A 20,330-nucleotide genomic window follows, 5' to 3' on the forward strand; every position below is an offset into this window, starting at 1 on the left:
GCTTTGCAATCATCTAATGAACCAATTACTGCTGGCTTCTAAAAGTGTTAAGATTATTATTTCGAAAATTGTATTTTGTTTTTAGTTCAGGGGTTTTTATCCATACTTAAAGCAACAGAAGAAAGCTGGTAACCTTTGTATCTTCAATATTTATGAACTACAGACTGAACAGTAACGTGAGATAATTACATTTTGTTTCACGTTTTAGTCATGTTACCTAAGTTAAAGAAGCTTGTCATGCTCTGCAGTCTCCTCTTTCTCTTGAGCTCTAACTATAAGCGCCAACTGAATGAGAGGGAGGGGAAACAAAAGGAAGAATTACTTTAAAAAAGTCTTTTTTTAAATGTAGACTGTGTCAAAAATAAAATGCTTTTTGAGTTTCATAAGTAGTTTAATTCTTTCACTCAATAAATGAAAGTCTCTAGTAATAAAGTGAGATTCACAAAGAAGTGTGAATGGATTTTTTCTGTACATGTTATATATGAATGAGATGAAACAGAGATACATCTTGGTAACTTAAACAACCAAAAAGGATAAAAATCAGCAAATAATATTGCCTTGAATATTTAAAGGGACAATGACTACTTAAAAACAAAATCATGCTTCAGTTGGATTTTATTTCAAACAGATATTGTTAAGTGACATTTAGGATTATGTTACTTGAGTGAAAGAAATTAGTCTTTCAGTCTTTTCCCAGCTTCTTTATGTTGTGCATTTGACAGCAGTGTGTGTCTATCATCAGTTTCACGGTTTCTGCTCTACATACAGTTTGCCGAAGTTTCTCCCACTTGTGAAGGTCTCCCACAGCAACAGAAAAGGCCAAAAAATAAAAAAAAAAAAAAAAAAAAACCCACCACCACCACCACCACCCCCACACACACACACACCCCCAACAAAAAAGGGTACTAAAACCACAAAAATTCGCCAAGGTACTCAAGACCTGGTGACAGACCCAAACTACTTTTACCTCATTCATTAAAAATTGACTACATTTCAGAATTGATAGTGTTCCTTTAAATCTTGGAGAAAAAGTCATGAAAAAAATCTATGATGGTCACACATTGTTTGTTTTTAGAATAACTTTCATGGGGTAAAGTAATAGTTTGTAAAATATATTTATCATTTTATTTATTTACAATCCAGTAAAAACAAAACAGCTTGAATTTCACACACAGTGAAAAAAGTGTATGAAAGAGAGAGTTCAATGCTTAATTAAAATACCAGTGTGTCTTTGTCACATACCTTGGGGGAGCATCCTGTAACCCCCATATTTCTCATTTATATATAATCGTGATATTGCATATAAAACAGGCCATGTGAGGTATCAGGCGAAAGGTTATGATCTGCTGAAAGTCACTGTTCTATCTTAATATGTATATCAGTGTATATGAAGTTATGAGAATTGTGTTATACGGTAGTCACTAAAATATGCTGTGGGTTTGGGAAGCGCCCAGATACTAGCTCCCCAGAGATAATGCCAAGGAAAGTAACCAACGCCCAGGCGGGTGTCAAACAACCCATCAACAGCCATTGTCCATCAAGGGAGCTACAATTCAACTACTCACCTGCATAAGACCACACCAGGCAAATTGCTCAACCTTGCCTGGGGACTCAGCAATGCCCCCAGACATGCCTGGACTTGTGTTCTCCAAGCATATGGACTAAGGGTATAAAACAAAACACAGGGGCCCCATACTTCACCCTTCTCCTTCCACCACCTATGCTACAAGCAAAAAAAAAAAACAACAAAACAAAAACAAAAAACAACAGGACTGAAGACTCCAACAGAGGAGACTGGCCCAGGTTTAAAGGACAAACCTGTATATTAACGACTGCAATATCCAATGGGGTGAGAAAAACTGCTTAATCTAGATGCCCAGCCTAATAGGGTTGAGAGTTTAGACTGCGTGCTTATATTTTCTTTTGGTAACTAACTAACTTTTTGCCTATCACTTATAATTACTTAAAATCTCTCTTTTGTAATCAAACTTCTTTTACTGTTTATCTTTACCAGCGAGTTTGCCTGAAGTGTGTGACAAATCTGCTCCGGTTCGCAAAGACTGGTGTATATCCACTTTCCATTGATGAAATGGTGAACCAATTAATAAATTTGCACTGCTCATCTTGAGCAGCGCAAGACGGTATATTCCTGAGGTGCAAGGCTGGGAGCTGGGGGGGGATTTGGCTGGTGCCTTTCTCTAATTAGTGAGTGGCTCTGGGAGCATTCATGCAATCTAGCTTGGTGTGGGGCTCCACATGCTGTTATACTGAGTGATCACAAAGCCTGGAGGAGTTTGCTGCTTGTCATTAGCAAAGCATTGTGAGAGACAGCCCAGGCTAGAGAGGTAAGGGGGCACAGTGGTCCCACAGTCCCAGGCTGCACCCAGGGATCCGGTCACAGTCTAATAATAGTTAACTAAAAATTGGCCAAACAGCCGTGCTGCAATGCAGCATACAGCCAAGTAAATATCCAAGTTCTTCTCAACCTTAGTCTTGAGTTCCCTGAACAGGTAACGTGCTTGGGACCTAGACGAAGGCAGCATCTTGCATAATTCTCAAGCAACCACCTATGAAAATCCCAGAAGCCATATTGCTGGCCTCTGGAGGGTGTTGGGAACATAAACCATCTAAAACAAAAAGGAGGGAGGATTGGATGGATTAAAAGGCAGAAAACATTTCCAACAACACACAAAAAAACCACAACCTGTAATATCACCTCTGTTAGCTCAAGAACCCCAATTAATTTTGAAAAGAAGCTGTACCACCATTCTTCAATGTCTAACTTAAGCCACGGTATCCCTCTGTATTATAAATTGTATTACCATGGCAACAAAACACTACTGATCAAAAATAATTGATTTAATGGAATTATGTCTTGAAAGTGAATATAAACCAAAGCTATATATTTAACATTTATTTAAAGTAAAAAAAAAAGTTTTACACCGTTTTGTTAAGTTCCAGACACAACTGTACAGCTACAATAATATACACTGCTGTATTTTACCAACCTCCCCCAGGCTCTCTCATCATCACTATCCCTGGCCTGCTATTCTGCTCCTCAGGCTGGTCAGTTCTGGACTGCTGCTTGGCCCTCAGCTTCTTGTCTGTCTCTACAATTCTGTTTTTTCTTCCTCAGCCTCCCCTAAGAACCTGATCTTCCTGGTGCTGGAAGTACAGAGAGAATGATACTTTGAGGGCCTGACCTATGGGTTATTGGACCCCACTTCTATTACCTGCACACGTCAGAAGCTTGACCTTTAACCAGTTTTTCTTTTCTGTTCTCTCACTTCCTAGAGATTAAAACAATTTTATTACACCTGTTACCTAACCAAAACAAATCCCACCACTATTATAATTAAACATATCAACCAACTGGGAGGCTCTTGCCTGGAATGAAATAAATCGACCTATTCACATACAGTACCTCCTAGCCTTGTTCACCCTTGGGGGCTTCACAGCTTCCCGCCACAGCCTGCGTTGCAGCATGTCCAACCATACAACTTTCACTCCTGGGAAAAGTTCCAGGATCTGCCCCAAGTCCCTCTTAGCTTTGATCATTAAATCTACCCATTCTAAGAGTGATATCAAGTCTGCTTTTTGACAGCTCCAGTGCATCCTTCGGACTTAAATCCAAAAAGATGCTCTTTTAAGGGACAATTTTATTTTGATAAAGCTATGCCCATGGGATGTGCAATATTCTGTTCAGCATTTGAGAAATTAAGTACAATGCTTCACTGTTGCAGCGGTGCAGAAAGTAGTTTACAGCAAGTAGTTCATTACTCAAAGAACTTTTTGTTTGCAGGCAGGGTGAATTTGGATGAGTGCATTAACCTGATGGAACACCTTTCAGGCCCTTGTTTAAAGAACCGGTGGTACCCTAGTGGAGGAAGAAAACAGAGGGACCTTCCATTATACTAATCTTCCTGGGGATTTAGATAGACGCACTGGCAGGTTTATCGCTACTCCCTAAGGATAAGATTCAGGAACTACTGGTCTTGATTAGGAGAGGTAGAGGGGCCTGTGACAGGCGGGGCCTGGCAGGTCGAGCTGGCGTGCCCCCATCAGTCCAGTATGTGGGTGGCCCACTCCACCACTTGGACATGGACTTCCCCGTTAAGCAGGTGATCTCTGCCAAGTGTGTCCTGGCCTCTGGACGGGGTCACCTGAACAGGTGGCCTGTGGATTCCAAGCGGCAAAACCATCAGTCTGTTGGATTAGCCCCCTGGGCAGGGTGAAGCAGCAGAAAGCAGGCTGCATCCCCAGGGAGGGGCCAAAGTAAGAAGTCTCTATAGCCCAGCAGCCTCCTGCCTGGGGCGGCATACAATCCAATTGTCTGGGGAATTAGCCCCCTGGCCAGGGCGAAGCAGCAAGCAGGCTGCAATCCTGGGGCAGGGCAAGGTAAGCAACAAAAACAATCTATAGACCTCCTGTTTCTTGGGACTGGGGCAAAGTTTAGGCAGCTTCCTCAGTGGGCAGGGGCTCGGCTTCCACGGCAATCTCCAAGGCCAGCAGGTCATCTGGCGGGTAGTCCAGGTCCCCAGGCTTTACTGCCAGGGCGCTACAGGTACCCCTGCAGGAGCCAGTAGTGTGCTCCCTTCCTCCCTCCCCTTGACTGGCTTGGGCTGCCTCCTTTTATGAGTTCTCTGCTGCACATGCTCCAAATGGAGGAGAGGGTGTGGCCTCCTGGATCCACAATGATTGGTGCACCCCTGGTGGCCCAGTGTGAGGCTGGTATATCCCATCACAGGGCCAAAAAGGAATACTCTGTGAGCTGCAATTATTGAGCATCTTAACTTTACCTGAGGGGTAGTAGCCCCAGCGCAGGCATTCTGTGCTTGGGTTGCAGCAGTCACTGCAGGCATAGCAAGATCTCTCCATTTTATATGAGTTACTGGAGAAATGAAGGATTTGGGGGTGTAGGAACTGTTTGAGCCATTTTAATGGAGGGAAGAATGACCAGACCTTCAGATCACACAGGGTTATGAAGTTGGTGAGGACATTTGCACTACAAATGTTTAAACTTTAAACATCCGTTTCTCTTCCAAGCACATGCCACAGGTGATAGCTGGGTTTCAGTGGTGAAGCAGTCCTGAGCTGGCATGGGAGGAGGGGCATGTTATGGGACCAGCTGATGCCCCTTCTGTACACTGTGGAAGCGTGTGAGCAGACACCACATATAACAAACTATAGCTCAGCTTGGGGAAAAATGATTTGGGAATGCGTAAAGTGGTAGACTTAATCAGAGCTAAGAGGGACTTGGGGCAGACCCTGAAACTTTTCCCCGTTGTAAAAATTGTGTTCTTGGACATGCTGCAACGCAGCGTGTGGTGGGCAGCTGTGAAGCCCCCACAGGTTAACAAGGCTCAGAGGTATGGGAGTAGGCATGTGGCCAAATTCATGGGTGTCAAAGGAGTCAACATTTTAGATATGGTCATAGCATTTGGAGCACCAGAATTATTCGGAGAGGATGGGATCCACCTGTCAGACTTGGGAGCTGACAAATTTTTGGCGAATATTAAAAGGGGGCATTAGGAGATGTCTGGGAACACAGCCAAGCTAACTGCTGGCACCTCTTTGTGATGGCTGTCCAGTGCAGGTACTCCATAAGGAAAGGATACAGGGATCAGATAAAATTGATTGATAAAGGATTTAAAGCAGGGGAGGGCAAACTACGGGATCACTGCTGGAAGGAAACACCCGTGCAGAGGTTTTCTAGTCTTTTCCACCAGTGTAGGGAAGCTAGAACGTTGGGAGGAGGAGTCTGCAGCATCCCTAAGGTATGTCTGTTGGGTTTGAAGTTGGAGTTGAGCCAGCCCTGAAGACATCTCATGTGTAGCCTGGCGAACTGGACCATGGAAGCGGTGGCTGCCATGTGACCAAGGAGCTGTAGACAGATTCTTGCCTGTGTCCTAGGACGACTAGAGAGCGTGCGTATAAGTTGTGGGATACCGAGGAATCTGTGATTTGGGAGCGAGGCTCTGCTTCGGATTGAGTCCAGATGAGCTCCAATGAACTCTGTTGTGTAGGCATCAGGGTGGATTTTTGGATGTTTGTTTGGAGGCCTAGGCTGTGAAAGAGGGAGATGGCGAAATGGGTAGCTTGAAGTGTCTCGCCCTAGGAGTTGCCCTTGATGAGGCCATCGTCCAGGCAGGGGAAAAGCATGATCCCATGTCTGTGGAGGTGAGCCACGACCACGGCTAGAGTCTTGGAAAAGACTCTCGGCACTGTGGAGAGTCTGAAAGGAAGAACTCTGTATTGAAAATGGCTGTGACTGATGGTGAATCGTAGGAAGCATCTGTGAGCTGGATGAATGGATATATGAAAATAAGTGTCCTGTACGTCGAGGGCTGTGAACCAGTCCTCTTGAGCCAGTGCAGGAATTATTGTGCCCAGTGTGACCATCTTGAATTTTTGTACCCTCACGAATTTGTTCAGTCGGCATAGGTCTAGTATAGGCCTCCATCCCCTGGTCTTTTTCTGGGTCAGAAAGTAATGGGAGTAGAACCCTTTCCCTCAATGTTGCGTCAGCACAGGTTCAACTGTGCCTAGTTGTAGAAGGTGCGCCACTTCTGCACAAAGTGTTCGTGAGAAGGGTCCCTGAAGAGGGAAGGGGAAGAGTAGGATTTAAATGAGATAAACTAACCGGACTGAACTATTTCGAGGACCCAGCGGTCCTGTGTAATCCACTGCCAGGCATGTTGGAAACTCTGGAGGTAGTGGCCAAATGGGCAAGTAGGCGATAGAATCAAGGGGTAGTCGTGCAGACCCTCAACTAATGTTTCAAAATTGTTAATTCCCCGACGGGTAGGGGGTGGTTGCTTGAGCTTGGTTTTGTCTGTGCTTAGGGAAGGTCTAGCGTGATTCTTAGGTATGTTGTATGGTTTGGGTTGAGGCCGATAATACTGTTGTGTCCATGGTCTCTGGTGGGGTTGGTTTGTCTCCTGGGAAGAGATGGGTGAATGCCCAGGCTGTGCAGTGTCACTCTAGGATCTTTCATGGTGTGGAGTTTATCCGTTTTTGAGGGAAAAAAAAGTTTCTTTGTCAAAGGGGAGGTCCTCCGCTTCGGTCTGCAGATCTTTAGGGATGCCAGATACAGAAAGCCATGAAGATCTGCATATAACCACAACAGCTGCAGTAGTACGGGCTGCTGTGTCCGCCGTGTCTAGAGATGCTTGTAGGGCTGTTCTGGAAATCAGTTGGCCCTCAATCAGGATTGATTTGAAGTCTGTTCTCCTATCATCTGGAATGTAGGAGGCAAATTCAAAAAGTTTATTGTAATTATTGAAGTTGTAGCTAGAGAGGAGGGCAGAATAGCTCACAATTCTGAACTGAAGAGTGGACGATGAATAAACCTTGCAACCCAATACGTCAAGACATTTAAGGTCCCTGTCTTGCAGGTTGGGCCGATATTGTGGCTGTTCCGTCCTTTGTGCAACTGCATCCATGACAAGAGAGTTCGGTTTCGATGACAAAATAGGAAGTCAGCATCCTTAGCAGGAACATAGTATTTACGTTCGGCCTCTTTGCAAGTTGGTAATAAAGAAGCTGGAGTTTACCAGAGAGCATAAGCTCGTTCCAGGAGTGCTTTGTTTATGGGGAGCACAATCTTTGAGGGTGCAGATGGTTGAAAGATTGAGGGGTCTGTGTTGTGTCTCTTGAACCTCTTCTAAGGGGATGTCTTGACTGAGTTCCACCTTCCTGAAAAGTTCTTGAAATTGTTTACAGTCATCCACGTTCTGTAGGAACGGATGGAGAGTTAGGGGTCTGAGAGTCAGGGTATGGTGCATAGCTCACATTCTCAGGAGGGGGTTCAGGTACTCTAGAAGTGGACAGAGCTGGAGATCAAGGCACGAAGGAGGTAGTGTTTTGGTGAAAGGGGTCTGAGGATGAGTGGTAGAAGGATGTAGTCAAGGGCACCACTGAGGCCAAGGCATAGGGTAGGAGAACCCAGGTGCTGCCTGGGGCGGGGAGGAGTGGGGGGGGCGGCAAAGTAGGGAAACTGAGGCTGGTGGCTGTGAGCTGTGACCTGATGTGGAAGAGGTGCTGGTGGAGGAGAGGCAGGTGGGGAGAACTCTGCCTGCTGCTGTATATTGAGTTCACTGTCAGTAAAAGTGGACAGTTCAGGTCGGAGAGCGGCTGTTCAAAAAGTGAACCCTGTGTATCCAGGAGTAGGGAGTTAGGCTCAGGTGGCACTGAGAGGTCACATGGAGTGAGAAACTGTTGCTCCTGCTCCCTGGGCTGCGCTGAGCCTGCTCTGTGCTCTAGCGCGTTATCAAGTGAAAGTGTCAGCGGTGCTGCGGAGCGCTTGGAGGTGCTTTGCAGGGGATCTGCTGCTGGTGCCAGGGTGGGAGGCAGGCTCGGTGCCGACGTTCTTCTCGGCACTGGGGTCGTGCGCGCTGTTGGCACCGCATCTGTTTTCGGTGCGGAGGGGACAGGTGCCGTGGAAACCTTCCCGGAGCGGGAGGTCAGGTCCCTGCCTCTGCACTCTCCGGGAGCCGTGGCTGAGGCGTTAGAAAATGCTGAGGTGCCTGCCTTTGGCGCTGTCAGCACAGAAGGTAAGGCTCTTGCGGGAGACCCTTTTCCCTAGTTAAAGTCTCTCCTTTGAGATGGTTGTGCTTCTTGCCTCTGCTCCAGAGAGGGTGAAGAAATGCTCCCAACTGGTTCGGATCTGGCTGGGGAGCATGTGGGAGCAGGTTTAACTTTCCCCGTCTCCAAAAGCAGCTGCAGGGATTAGAAGCATTTTAAGCCGCAGGTCCCTGTCGCGCTGAGCTCTTGACTTGAGGCTCATACAGTGGAGGCACTTTGCGGGGACATGAGTTTCCCTGGGGCTCTTCACACAACATCAGTGCCCATCCAACCGTGGCACGGAGTCCTGACAGGAAACACACTTTTTGAATCCTGAAGCCTCTGGTATTATGAATTAGAAAAGGCAGAGGAGAGTGTCTCAGCGGGAGACAAGCGTGAAGCCAAAAAAAGTTGTTTTGGGGGAGGGGTGGGAGGGGTTGGTTGTTGGTTTTTTTTAAAAATTAAGTAACTAACTATGCAACTACACTAAAAGAAGGGAAACAACTGGGATGTAACTAATAAATATTTCTATGTTCTTTGTTACTGTTTCCTACAGAGACCAGGGAAGAAAAGTAGCACTGCCCCAAGTCCCGTCTTCAGCAGAGGACGGTTGAGAAGGAACTGAGGAGGGTGCGGGATGCACGTGCTCAGGAAGATTCCAACAAGATGGGAAATACCAACTGAGTGCGTGCATCCCGACCAGGCACTGCTACCAAAAATCTCTGATTAGGTGTTGGTGTGTCCCAGTGCCGTTAGAGTGGAGCACCCACAGGGACAGCACTCTAAAAAGAATGACTATTCCTCAAAATGTTGAGAAACACAAAGCAAACAAACTAAAACTGAGAATTTTCTTTCATCTCTTAGTTATAATTTATCAGAGCAGTGGATAAAATATTTTCACAATCATGTGCATATCGATTTTTAAGTTGATGGTATTTTATGGCCCTGATCCAATTTCTAGTCAAGTCAGAGGAAAGACTACTATCAAATTCAATGGTATTGGATAGGTTCTTAAAGAAACACAGATGGTATTTCACTATGTATCTCCATTTACTTTTAGCATATCTGCTTTATTTCTTATGTGCTGGCTGTAAAGCAAAGCAACATAACAGGTTCCCTTTAATATCAGTTCCCCGCATACCCTCAAAAATATCAACTGAATTCACAGGAAGAAGAGGGGTAGAGGTGGGTGGGTGTGTGTGTGAGAGATACACACACACACAAAATTATAAGCATCTGCAAATATTTCCATTACAAAAAGTATAATGATAAAGGAGTAAAACCTGAGCTCTGCACTAAACTACAGGCTTTCTATTGGGTACCAGGGAGACAAATTTCTGACACACATTCATAGATTTCAGAACACCAGCAGGGCTGCTTAGTGACTACTAATTTAATCACAGGACTGCAATGGCGTTCTGTCTGTCCATCTAAGGTACTTATCACCGTGTCATACAAGAACTTCCAGCCCACAACACTTTTCTCCAGTTTTATTCAGTGAATTCACATAGTGGTGGGGCAACTGGCCATACTCATCCTGCTTCTCCACCAGCCTGTCTCTGCCAGTAAAATCCCCTCTATAGTGGCACAGAGAAAGATGCCATGCAACAGAGTTCTGTAGGATGATGGAGAACAATTATTCTTTGCGGTGACTCTAGGGCTAGTCAGAAAGCTCTCCAAGTTGTACATCTGTCATCCAATGAAACTAAAAAACAGCATGTTTAAAACAAACAACACACAGTCAACATGGGGAACTCATTGCTGGGGATGTAGTGAAGCCCAAAAGTATAACTGGATTAAAAAATAATTAAGTTCACGGAGAATAGGTGCGTCAATGGCTATTAGTCAAGACGGTCAAAGATGCAACCCCATGCTTCAGGTGTCCCTAAACCTCCAACTGCCAGAAGCTGGAAGTGGACAACAGGATGGATCACTTGAAACCGCCTTATTCTTTCCCCCTGAAGCATCTGGTACTAGCTACTGTCAGAGACGGGACACTGAGCTAGAGGGACCACTTGTCTGAACCAGTATGGCCATTCTTATGTTCTTATCTGCCTAAGACTGTGCAGAAACTAGTGCACATACACCAATGGACAATAAGAGACTTGGCCAGTTCAGATTAGGGGGAAATAGTAGTAAGTAGTGGCAAATAGCGCCCCTGAATGTCCCCTCTAGCTATAGAAATGAGTAAAGGTTTATGGATAAAAATGCAGAGAAAAACAGTACCAAATCATAAATATATTTTGAAATATGGTCTATGAAGTTAATAGAAAATCTGTGTGCCCACTGTGCCAAAACACTTAACTGTGTTTAACAGGAAAATATCTAACCTGCAATACCATTAAAAAACATGCCATCCTAATGTTTGCATATTTTAATAGTGTACAGTGATAAATGTGTGTACATGGTGTATATATATTTGCCTCCTGTATTTTGTCTAGGTATCTTTGATAGCCACATAAATTTGCAGCACCATTTGATAAAAAGCAGTTTTGATACAAAGATTTTTCTTTTTAAAACAAGTAGAACTTCACACACCGGGGGAGAGGGGGGTTTGAATCACATGCTTCTCCCCAAAGACAAAATTTCCTGCCAAAACCACACTTGTCTGAGACACATGATGGGCAACATTCAACTTTGGATCAATGACATGTGTAAGATTTAGTAGCTCACAAACTACAAGAGGTAAAACCAGATATTTTTGTACCACCAGAATAAGAGCTCTCACTTTCCAGTGGTATGCAGCATTTGTTTCAAGCTCTAGTAGGTGTTATGAATTATACCTCACAGGTCACGCACACAAACTGCTGCAAATTGTACCTCAGCTCTAGTAGGTCATGAAGTATTAAATCTTACTTCAAGTTGAGAGCTTTCATTATGAAATTCTGTTTTCAATAAACTTTGGAGGTTTTGAAAATTTACTAAATTATAATGTTTCTCTTTCTCTGAGGTTTGAATGGTTACGTCATGTCATGGTAATGAAGGTTGCCTGATGTCTTGCATAGAGCTTTGTTGTTTATAGGGCTTTTCTTCAAACTGAAAAAATGTTCATGCACTTAGAGAATGTCAGATGTGCACACTACATAAATAAAATAAGTTTGCAAGCATGATAATATGAAAAACAGTATCAATAAGTATGGTCATAAGGACACCAGATTAAGAACTAGACTTAGGGTATGTCTACACAGCACAGTTATTGCCAAAACTTTTTTCTTTTGCAGATACTTAAAAAAAGCCCCCCCCGCAAAAGACAAAAGTTTTGCCGACGCAAGCAGCAGTGCGAATGCAGCTTTGTTAGCAGGAGTGCTCTCCTGCTGATAAAGCTTATGTTGCTCGGGGGGGGGGGGGGGGGGGGACTGGAAGTATTTTGTCGGCAAAAGTGCCAGGAAAATAACGCAGAAGAGCATTCACACTCGCTGACTTTTAGCGACTAAGCTGTGTTGACACAGCCTCATCGCTAAAAGCTGCATAGCGTAGACAAGCCCTAAGATCACCTGCACAGTGCACCCACAAGCCAAAATACAAAACACAACTTCCAATGACTATTAAACTAAATGGAACAACATATTTCAATACAGAAATAAAACCACCTCTGACCCATACCCCTAGTTGGCACCTACCACCCAACACTGGAACCCAGATAGGGTTGCATCATACAAATACAACTCCTCCTTGATGGTGACTCCATCCTGAAATATCCTTTCCTGAACCCCTCTTCGGTCCTTCGAAGAACCTCACAACCTCTCCAAGTTAATCACCAGAAGGAAGCTACCCACAGACCAGGACACACTAACTCAAAGCGGCACCAGACCCTGCCAGAACAGATACAAAACCTGCAGACATATCTCCACTAGGGATGTAAAATATTAAATGGCTAACCGATAAGCATTAATCTTAACGTTAACCCACCCTAAACATTAACCCCCCAGCCCTGGGCCATGCCAGCCGGAGCAGCCCCAGCCCCAGCCCCGCCAACCCCAGCCACAACCCCACAGGCCGGCCGGAGCAGCCCCAGACCCAGCCTCTGACCCCAGCCCCTCTCCCTTTAATCAGTTAAACTATATAATTTTAATTGTTTAAATGGTTAACTTTTTAAATATTTACATCCCTAAACACATCTTTCAAAATCCAGGGGTCCTACACATGCCTATCACAACGTATGGTATCCAGTGCACTAAATGCTCAAACAGCAACTATGCTGGTGAAACCAGACAATCACTACACTCTCAAAATGAACTCACACGAAAATGATAAAAGACAAAAACACCACATCACCCGCTGAACACTTTTCATAAAGCAATCACTCTATATCGGACAGTAGTAGAAAGAGAGAGCCTGACACATGACGCTTGGTATAAGAGGCCTGAACTAAAACAGTGGTCAAGCCTTATACACAGAAGCCAAAGTTAGCAAAAGTCAGCTGTGAGTAGAAATCAGGCCCTGTTACAAAACATGCCTGCTTTCAAGTTCATAGAACCTGGCAAGAACTGGGCTGGCATTGCAAAAAACACATATTCTTAAGTAGTGCTAGGCACAGGACACTCATGGAAACACATTCCAGAAGGGTGTTACCAGAACACTCCGATACAGGGTTATGGTGTAAACACACTCCCCGAAGATGACACAAGGACACACTAACGCTCTCTTAAAGAAAAGGTTACGATGACAGGGTGATGAATAGAGATGTTTGATTGAACCAACATGTATAAGGTAAAAGGTGGTAACTAATCACCTCAATACATCAAGTTGGCAACATGTAACTTGTTTGCATCAGTATATAAAAGAAAGGTCACAGAGGGTGCGTCTTTGGCCAGCCAAGAAGGGAATGGAAAGTCCCACCATTCACCAAGCTGCGTCCAGTGCAATGGGCATGCATGTGCTAGTATAACTGTAGACACTGATCCGGGGAACTAGGACCATGCTTCATTGACAATAAACCTGGCTAGGTGCCTTCGTTACCAAACCAAGTCTTGTGGTCTGATTGAGAAGTTGGATCACAGTCTTCTGTATGGCCTATCTGGCCAGAGCCAGTGCAGCATGCAGAGAGAATACACAAGCAGCCTAAGACTTACTACACAGACTTATCAGTCCTCATCCTCAAAGGAAACCTGCACAACACTGTCAAAAGATGAGCCTGGGAGTTTAAATTTATAAGTTTGCTAGATACCAAAAAACATGGACTGAATAGACACACTGGATTTGTGGCTTATTACAACAATCTATAATTCATTAGCAACTAGCCCCAGCTATTTCCCCTGACCCTCTCCTTTCTTCCTATGACTGGAGGGGTTTTAAAAGGCCACTTCACCTTGAATGGTCCCTTGAAATATGTGTTAACTACTTATGCTAAACAATCTGTTCCATCTTGTATTTAGTTGTGACACTAAGGAAGGCTATGTCTACGCCGCCATTAACGTTGGTCCAACTTATGTCGTTTGTAATAGAATGCTAGGCAAGAGCAGCTGGGCACACACTTTGGTCATGGCAGCTCCACTCAAACAATCCAGAATGGAGCTGGTTAAACAGAGTGTGCCTAATTGTTTGGGGAAATAGAGCTGGAAGGCTAATTAAGCCATTAAGCAGAGGCTATAAATAGGCATAGGAAGAAAGTAGAAGGTGGCGAAAGCAGACAGTAGGAGGAGTAGAGAATTTGCTCTTCCCTGCTTGTTGCAGGAGCTAGGGACTCCCTAGGACAGTTGGAGCAGAGCCATATGTGGTATGAAGCAGTGGGGAACCCACATTGTAAACAAACTACTCAAGGTGTCGGACCAGCACAAAGGTCTGAGCGGTTTGTGGACCAGAGCAGAGGCAGGAGTCAGAGGATCCAGTTACATTGCTCAGGGATGTAAATAAACCACACCCCTGAGCACCATAAGCTTCACCAACAGAAGCACCAGTGTGGTCAGCACAAACTGCTGCTGTTCGTTGGGGGTGGATTAACCTCCCATCGTCTTAGAGTGGCTACACTAGATAACTCCCAGTAGCGCAGCTGCATCAGTGCAGCAGCACTACTGAAAGCTCTCTAGTATAGCCATAGCCTAAGGCTATATCTACACGAGCACTTTTGTCAGTAAAACTTTTGTTGGTCAGGAACACCCACACACACCTGAGCGACATAAATTTCTTCGACAGAAGTGCCGATGTGGACAGTACTAGGTCAATGGAAGAGCTTCTCCCACCAACATAGCTACCGCCGCTCATTGGGGGTGGATTAATTACGTCAATGGGAGAGCTCTCTCCCCCATCAGCATAGAGCAGCTACATGGGACACCTTACAGTGGTGCAGCTGCAGCGGTACAGCTGTGACGCTATAAGGTATGTAGTTTAGACATAGCCTAAGTTTCCCAGACCTGAAGAAGAGCTCTATGTAAGCTCCAAAGCTTGTCTCTCACCATCAGACATTGGTCCAATAAAAGATATTACCTCACCCACCTCGCCTCTCTAATATCCTGGGACTGACATAGCTTCAACAAACACTGCATACAAATTAAACAGAAGTAATTTTACAGCAATTTGAAAGTATAGCATAAATAACCAATTTAAAATATTTCATTGTTCCCAAAAGTTAGCCTTAAAATTAAACACCCATTTTAAAAAATTGTGTACCTTTTCTAATGCAGATTAGCTCATGTACACCACAGGTTCGTTCTCCACCTATTTGAGAAAAACAACATTAGAAAATAGGAAATAGATATTATGAAATGTATTCTAATATTTAATGAGTTTTACAAACTGCAAAAAAGATAAAGGGGGAAAACTGAGTGTCACTTAATGAGGACATTCCAAAAGAATAAAACAAGTTCCTTTTTTCAGAGGATATTATATGTAAATAGGAAATATGAAAACTCAAACAGTTCTTTGGCATTACTATTCTACTAAAGATGTAATTATTCATGCACTGGATTCAATGTATTAAACTGAATATTAAATTATCCCTAAACTTTTCATGTGGACTTTACACATAGAAATCTGTGAGCTAGTCACCCCAAACCTTTTCCTAACTATAAACCAAGTCCTCTAGTTCTGAAAAGTTGGTGAGCCACTTGATCAGCACATGGAGTTTCAGAAAGCCAGTTTTAGAACATCACGTTGACACTCTGTTGCAATGTCTAATTGATAAGTTGTACAAAACAGGTTTTATCCCCTCAGGAAAAAAACATAGAGGTTATTGGTGTTGTTCCCATCATCCCCAGTTTTATCAAGTTTTTCCATTTGGCGAGGGTTTTTTTAAACTTATGTTACTTTAAAGTACTTAAATGGGCATAACATATACAGTACTTGAAAGCTCTTTGTTACTAGAAAAATTAGGCTGTAATTTCAGACTGTGAATGAAAACTAACTATTCCAAAACGTTCAAAGGGAAGCAATGAGAACAAACTTGTTATGCCTACTAGGGAAAGTTAAGAATTGTCTAGAAGCCTAGAGAAAAAGAATGGGATTAGTTATTGGTGATGAGAGAAAGGCTTGGTTATTGGGTGAAATAAAGTGCCATTAAGTGTTAAAAAGAGGGGGGTGTGTGTATATATATATATATATATATATATATATAGTGGCAAGATAGCCAATACTAGTATGGTGGGTCCTGTGCTTTTCTTGGCAGGGGGCTAAGATGCCAGCCCTTGCCCCTACTCTTGGGATGCTGAGGTCCCTGATAGTGGGCCAAGAAGGTGGTAGAGAAGGGAAGCGGGGGAGGGGTCTGGGTTTGCTCCTCACTCTGAGCCCCAGCCCCTCTCAACCCCTGCAGGTTCCTACCCTCTTCCCCCTTCAGTGGGGAACCTTTGGTCCTTAGATGTTGAGGGAGGAAGTCTCCCTCCCCTGCTGGGGCAGGGTCTCCCCTACTTCGGTTCTCTGGTTTATCAAATCTTACAACACACCTCCAAGCTGCAGTCCTCTTTCCTTCCTCCTCCTCCCCAACCGCCTGAAGCAGGGGGTTTTATTAGGTTCCTGACAGGGCTTAATTGACTACAGGTGCTCCAATCAACCTGTAGCAACCCTCCCTAGTCTACAGGGAGCCATGCTTTAATTAGCCTAAGGCTTATATATTTCCCCTGTACCCCTGCTCCCTGACTATGTCTCTCCCTCCGAGGGAGAGCGCTGGTGCTTAACCAACTAGTCCTGTTCATGCTCTGGTACCGGCTCAACACCCTGGTCCTGGCCCCGGGTTTCCTGACCAACCTCCGGACATCGATTCGAGTTCTTTTGGTCAGGAATGCACTGGGCCCCTGTTGGGGTTCTTCATCTAGCCCTGAAGGAAGGAAGACAGGGACTGAAGTGTCTGCACACTGAGGTCCGTGTCTTCCGCCTCCAGGCCCTGCAGAGGCTCCTCTATAGTGCAGGTAGTTCGACGTGGAGCAAACTAGCACACTCCTTCCTGCGCCGCTTCCAAGGGCTCCGATACGACCGGCAGCTCTTTTATCTCTGTCCGAGAGGCCTTCCGCGAGACCTCTCCAGGCTGCCGGTCTTCTGCCAGGACCTCCTCCTGACCTGGAAACTGTTTTCAACTACCACGTCTGCAGCGGCCACTGTGGGAGCGGCTCTCCTCGCGGAGCCCCTGCTACACAACCCCCAGCTCCATCTGCAGGTGGCGGAGTCCCGCTCTGTGCACCAGAGTTTGGTCCTGGCAGAAGTGACGAGAGTCGGAGACCTCCTGGACTACGACCAGGGAGACTGGCTGGATCCCCTGACACTCACTCAGCGCATGGGGCTCTCCAGACCTCGTACCCCGCAGCGCATACTTCAGGAGGTGAAGGCTGTTTTGACGCCTGCTGCTCAGGCTTATCTCAGCCGAGCCCTGCGTGAGGGCGCACCCTGCCCACCCTCTACCCTAGGCCCGCCGGACCTTTCAATTGGGCCCCTACCCCGTAGATCCCAACAAACCCCTCACCCTTTCACTGTGAGCGGGCTGCATGAACTGCAGCCGGTCAGCTTCCAAACTGCGCCAAGGAAACATCTATACACACTCACGCTTCACACCCTCACACTGGTGTCCCACCCCAATACAAAGTGGCAGGACCTCCTGCCACCTTTGGAGGGTGAGCAGCCCTGGTGGGCCAGCCTGTATTCCACCTTGGTCCTGAGGCCCATTGGGGACATTAGTTGGAGGCTCCTTCACGGAGCTGTGAGCACGGGTGTGTTTTTGACGCAGTTCACCCCCAGCCCGGATACTTGCCCTTTTTGCAACGTGAGGGAAACCCTGGCACATGTATATTTAGAGTGTGCCAGGCTGCAGCCCCTTTTCCGGCTCCTCACGAATATTTTATTACGCTTTTGGCTGCGCTTTTCCCCTCACCTTTTTATTTACACTCCTCATCCATGGCCCCACAAAGTTGCAGGATCTCCTGGTTAACCTCCTCCTAGCCCTAGCTAAAACAGCCATCTATAAAACTAGAGAGAGAGGAGGTTGGCCAATGAAGTGTCCTGCAACTGTAGGGCAGTTTTCCGATCCTCAGTACATTCACGTATCCGGGCGGAGTTCCTCTGGGAGACGTCCACCGACTCCCTTGACGCCTTCGAGAAGCGGTGGGCGCTGTCCGAGGTTCTCTGCTCGGTGACCCTGTCCGGTTCCCTCCATCTGACCCTTTGATTGAGGGGAAGAGTGAGAGGCCCCAGCTACTGCCGCTGTGGATACCATCATCACCATCACCTAGGAGGGGTCCTATCACACGTGGGTGTGCGTTTCCCTCCCCCCCCCAAACTGCCCACCCTGCAGCCATGCCCATCTTGTTGGGCACTCTCAGGAGAGGAATAATTGGTGACACTGGGTGTGGTACTAGGTAACTCGAGGGGGTGGAAGACCACGAGTGTCAAGAAAGCCCCCCTGCTCTGGGCCCAGGCTAGCCTGAACACTTCTCCCTCCTGAAGGCTGCTGTGTTATACCTTACGTTTGCTTTGTTTTAGTGCATAGTTTTGTTTTTTCCTTTTTGGTGATTCTTTGTAAGTGTTATGCAAATAAATTTTTTTTTCTTTTTTTGAAGCAAAAACCACTGCTCCCTGGCCCTCCTGTATCACAATATACTCGCTCCATTTTAAACAAAGTTTTTATTTGAGTTTGACATCATCCAAACTCAAACACTTAAACTCAGGGTAATACTAAGTTACAGGACATCTCTTAACCATATCTTAATACCCATTAAACATGTTTCCACTCAACAGACTGTGTATTCACAATGAACTTCTTTCTGACTGCAAATGATAAGGAAATATACATAGAATACATTAATCTCCCTCACAGCATAATGCAAAACCTTAATTAGACCCTCAGCAAACATTTAGTGTTGACAGAAAGTGTACAGGTTAAGCGTGTGGTGTGTTAAGTGTTTAAGGGGGAAGAGTGCATGAGACTGTAATTAATGTTACCTTCTAAGGGAAATTAATGTGTTGTACATAGTACATTTTCTTATATATTGGAGACAAAATATTCCTTACGAAAACAGAGTCTGTTCCTGTCAGTGTACAGATGCTGTGCAAACATTAAGGTATGGTAAAGAGATATCCCATTAGTAGGCATTTTCTTGAATTTTAGAGCTTGAGTTGGAGGGACCACTAACCTCAAGACCTTTTAAACAAAGTTTCTGTTTATGGAATTTCCCAGATTTTTAATACAGCAAGTATACGAGAGAGGTTTTGTTTATTTTTTAAGGGGGGGGGGGGGGAGGCCCTCGACTTCCCCTATGGCATAGTCTACAGAGGGAGGGGGAACATTTGCTGTTGGGGAAGGGGGAGACAGCATGCATGGTGAGGAAAGGACTAACTGTGTTAAGAAAGGTGGGAGAGAGAGGGGACAAAGAAGGCCTTTCTCTACACTTCCAACTCCAATACAATAGCTCCCGTATTCCTGAAAGTAGGGTAGGAGATCTTGTCCCATTCTGGATTTGCTCACACTAGAGCTCTAAAAATAGCCGTGTATACAGTGCTTTGAAGCAATGACTTGGGGTAGCCCAAGTCTGTCGACCAGGGATCGGAAGCTCACTTCCATAGGCTGTGCAGACATACCCATAGTCAGAGGTACAAAGCTTTAACATGGCTGGAGAGATCTCAGAACTGGAGCTCCAAATTCCTCTCCCCCGGAAATGCTAGTCACTGCTCCCCAGTTGTGCCAAAGTTACGGTATACACCTTCTCCTCACAGTTTCCCAAATGTAGACCACAGGGAAGGACCCTTTTCCCTGAGGATAGTTTGGGGCTTGTTTCTGGTGGGACTGAAAAGACCCAAGAGATGGCAATTTTGACTAGAGGCAGCCTCGTTTTCACATGGCAAGTGAGCACTTAAGTATACTAGATTACAGGTGAAGTAGATTCCCAGTTTTCTGGGGGATGGAAAGGTAAGGAAAAGCTCTCCATCAAATTATTATTCAGCCCTGTGAAAGATGTACAGAGCTGGGAGCCAGAAGACCATGAGTTCAAATCTCATCTATTCCATTCACTCCAAAGACCTTATTATTGAGCAACATCTCATATCCCTATATTATGAGGTGGCAAAAATCATCCATGCTTTTCACATATGAAATAACTGAGAGGTTGCACAAGGTCATCTCTAGCAGAGCTGGGACAGACACCAGGTGAGAGTCTCTCCCCTGCTCTTGCCACTTTATGCTGGGCAAGAGGGCTGGGAAACAGCCTAAAAAGTCTCTAAAAAGATCCATTTCCTTCCAGGAGATATTCATCTTGATGCAGGGACTGAAGAAGACAGCTGCAGGCCATCTTCCAAAGACCCCCTTCAAAGTCCTTGCATAGGGGCATGCCAGAGATAATATGGCTGTGTGTGGG

General features: G+C 45.3%; 1 protein-coding gene across 1 annotated transcript in view; it reads right to left on the reverse strand.

Moving 5' to 3' along the window:
• SYT14 (synaptotagmin 14) overlaps positions 1-20,330 on the reverse strand; it is a 172,577-nt gene that overhangs the window by 141,012 nt on the left and 11,235 nt on the right. Inside the window, exon 2 of the mRNA XM_077811960.1 lies at positions 15,172-15,219. Within this exon, the coding sequence (XP_077668086.1) occupies positions 15,172-15,219 (48 nt within the window). The remainder of the gene's footprint in view (positions 1-15,171; positions 15,220-20,330) is intronic.

This window comes from Eretmochelys imbricata, chromosome 3 (assembly GCF_965152235.1).
Source record: "Eretmochelys imbricata isolate rEreImb1 chromosome 3, rEreImb1.hap1, whole genome shotgun sequence".
In the NCBI taxonomy this organism is placed as follows: Eukaryota; Metazoa; Chordata; order Testudines; family Cheloniidae; genus Eretmochelys; species Eretmochelys imbricata.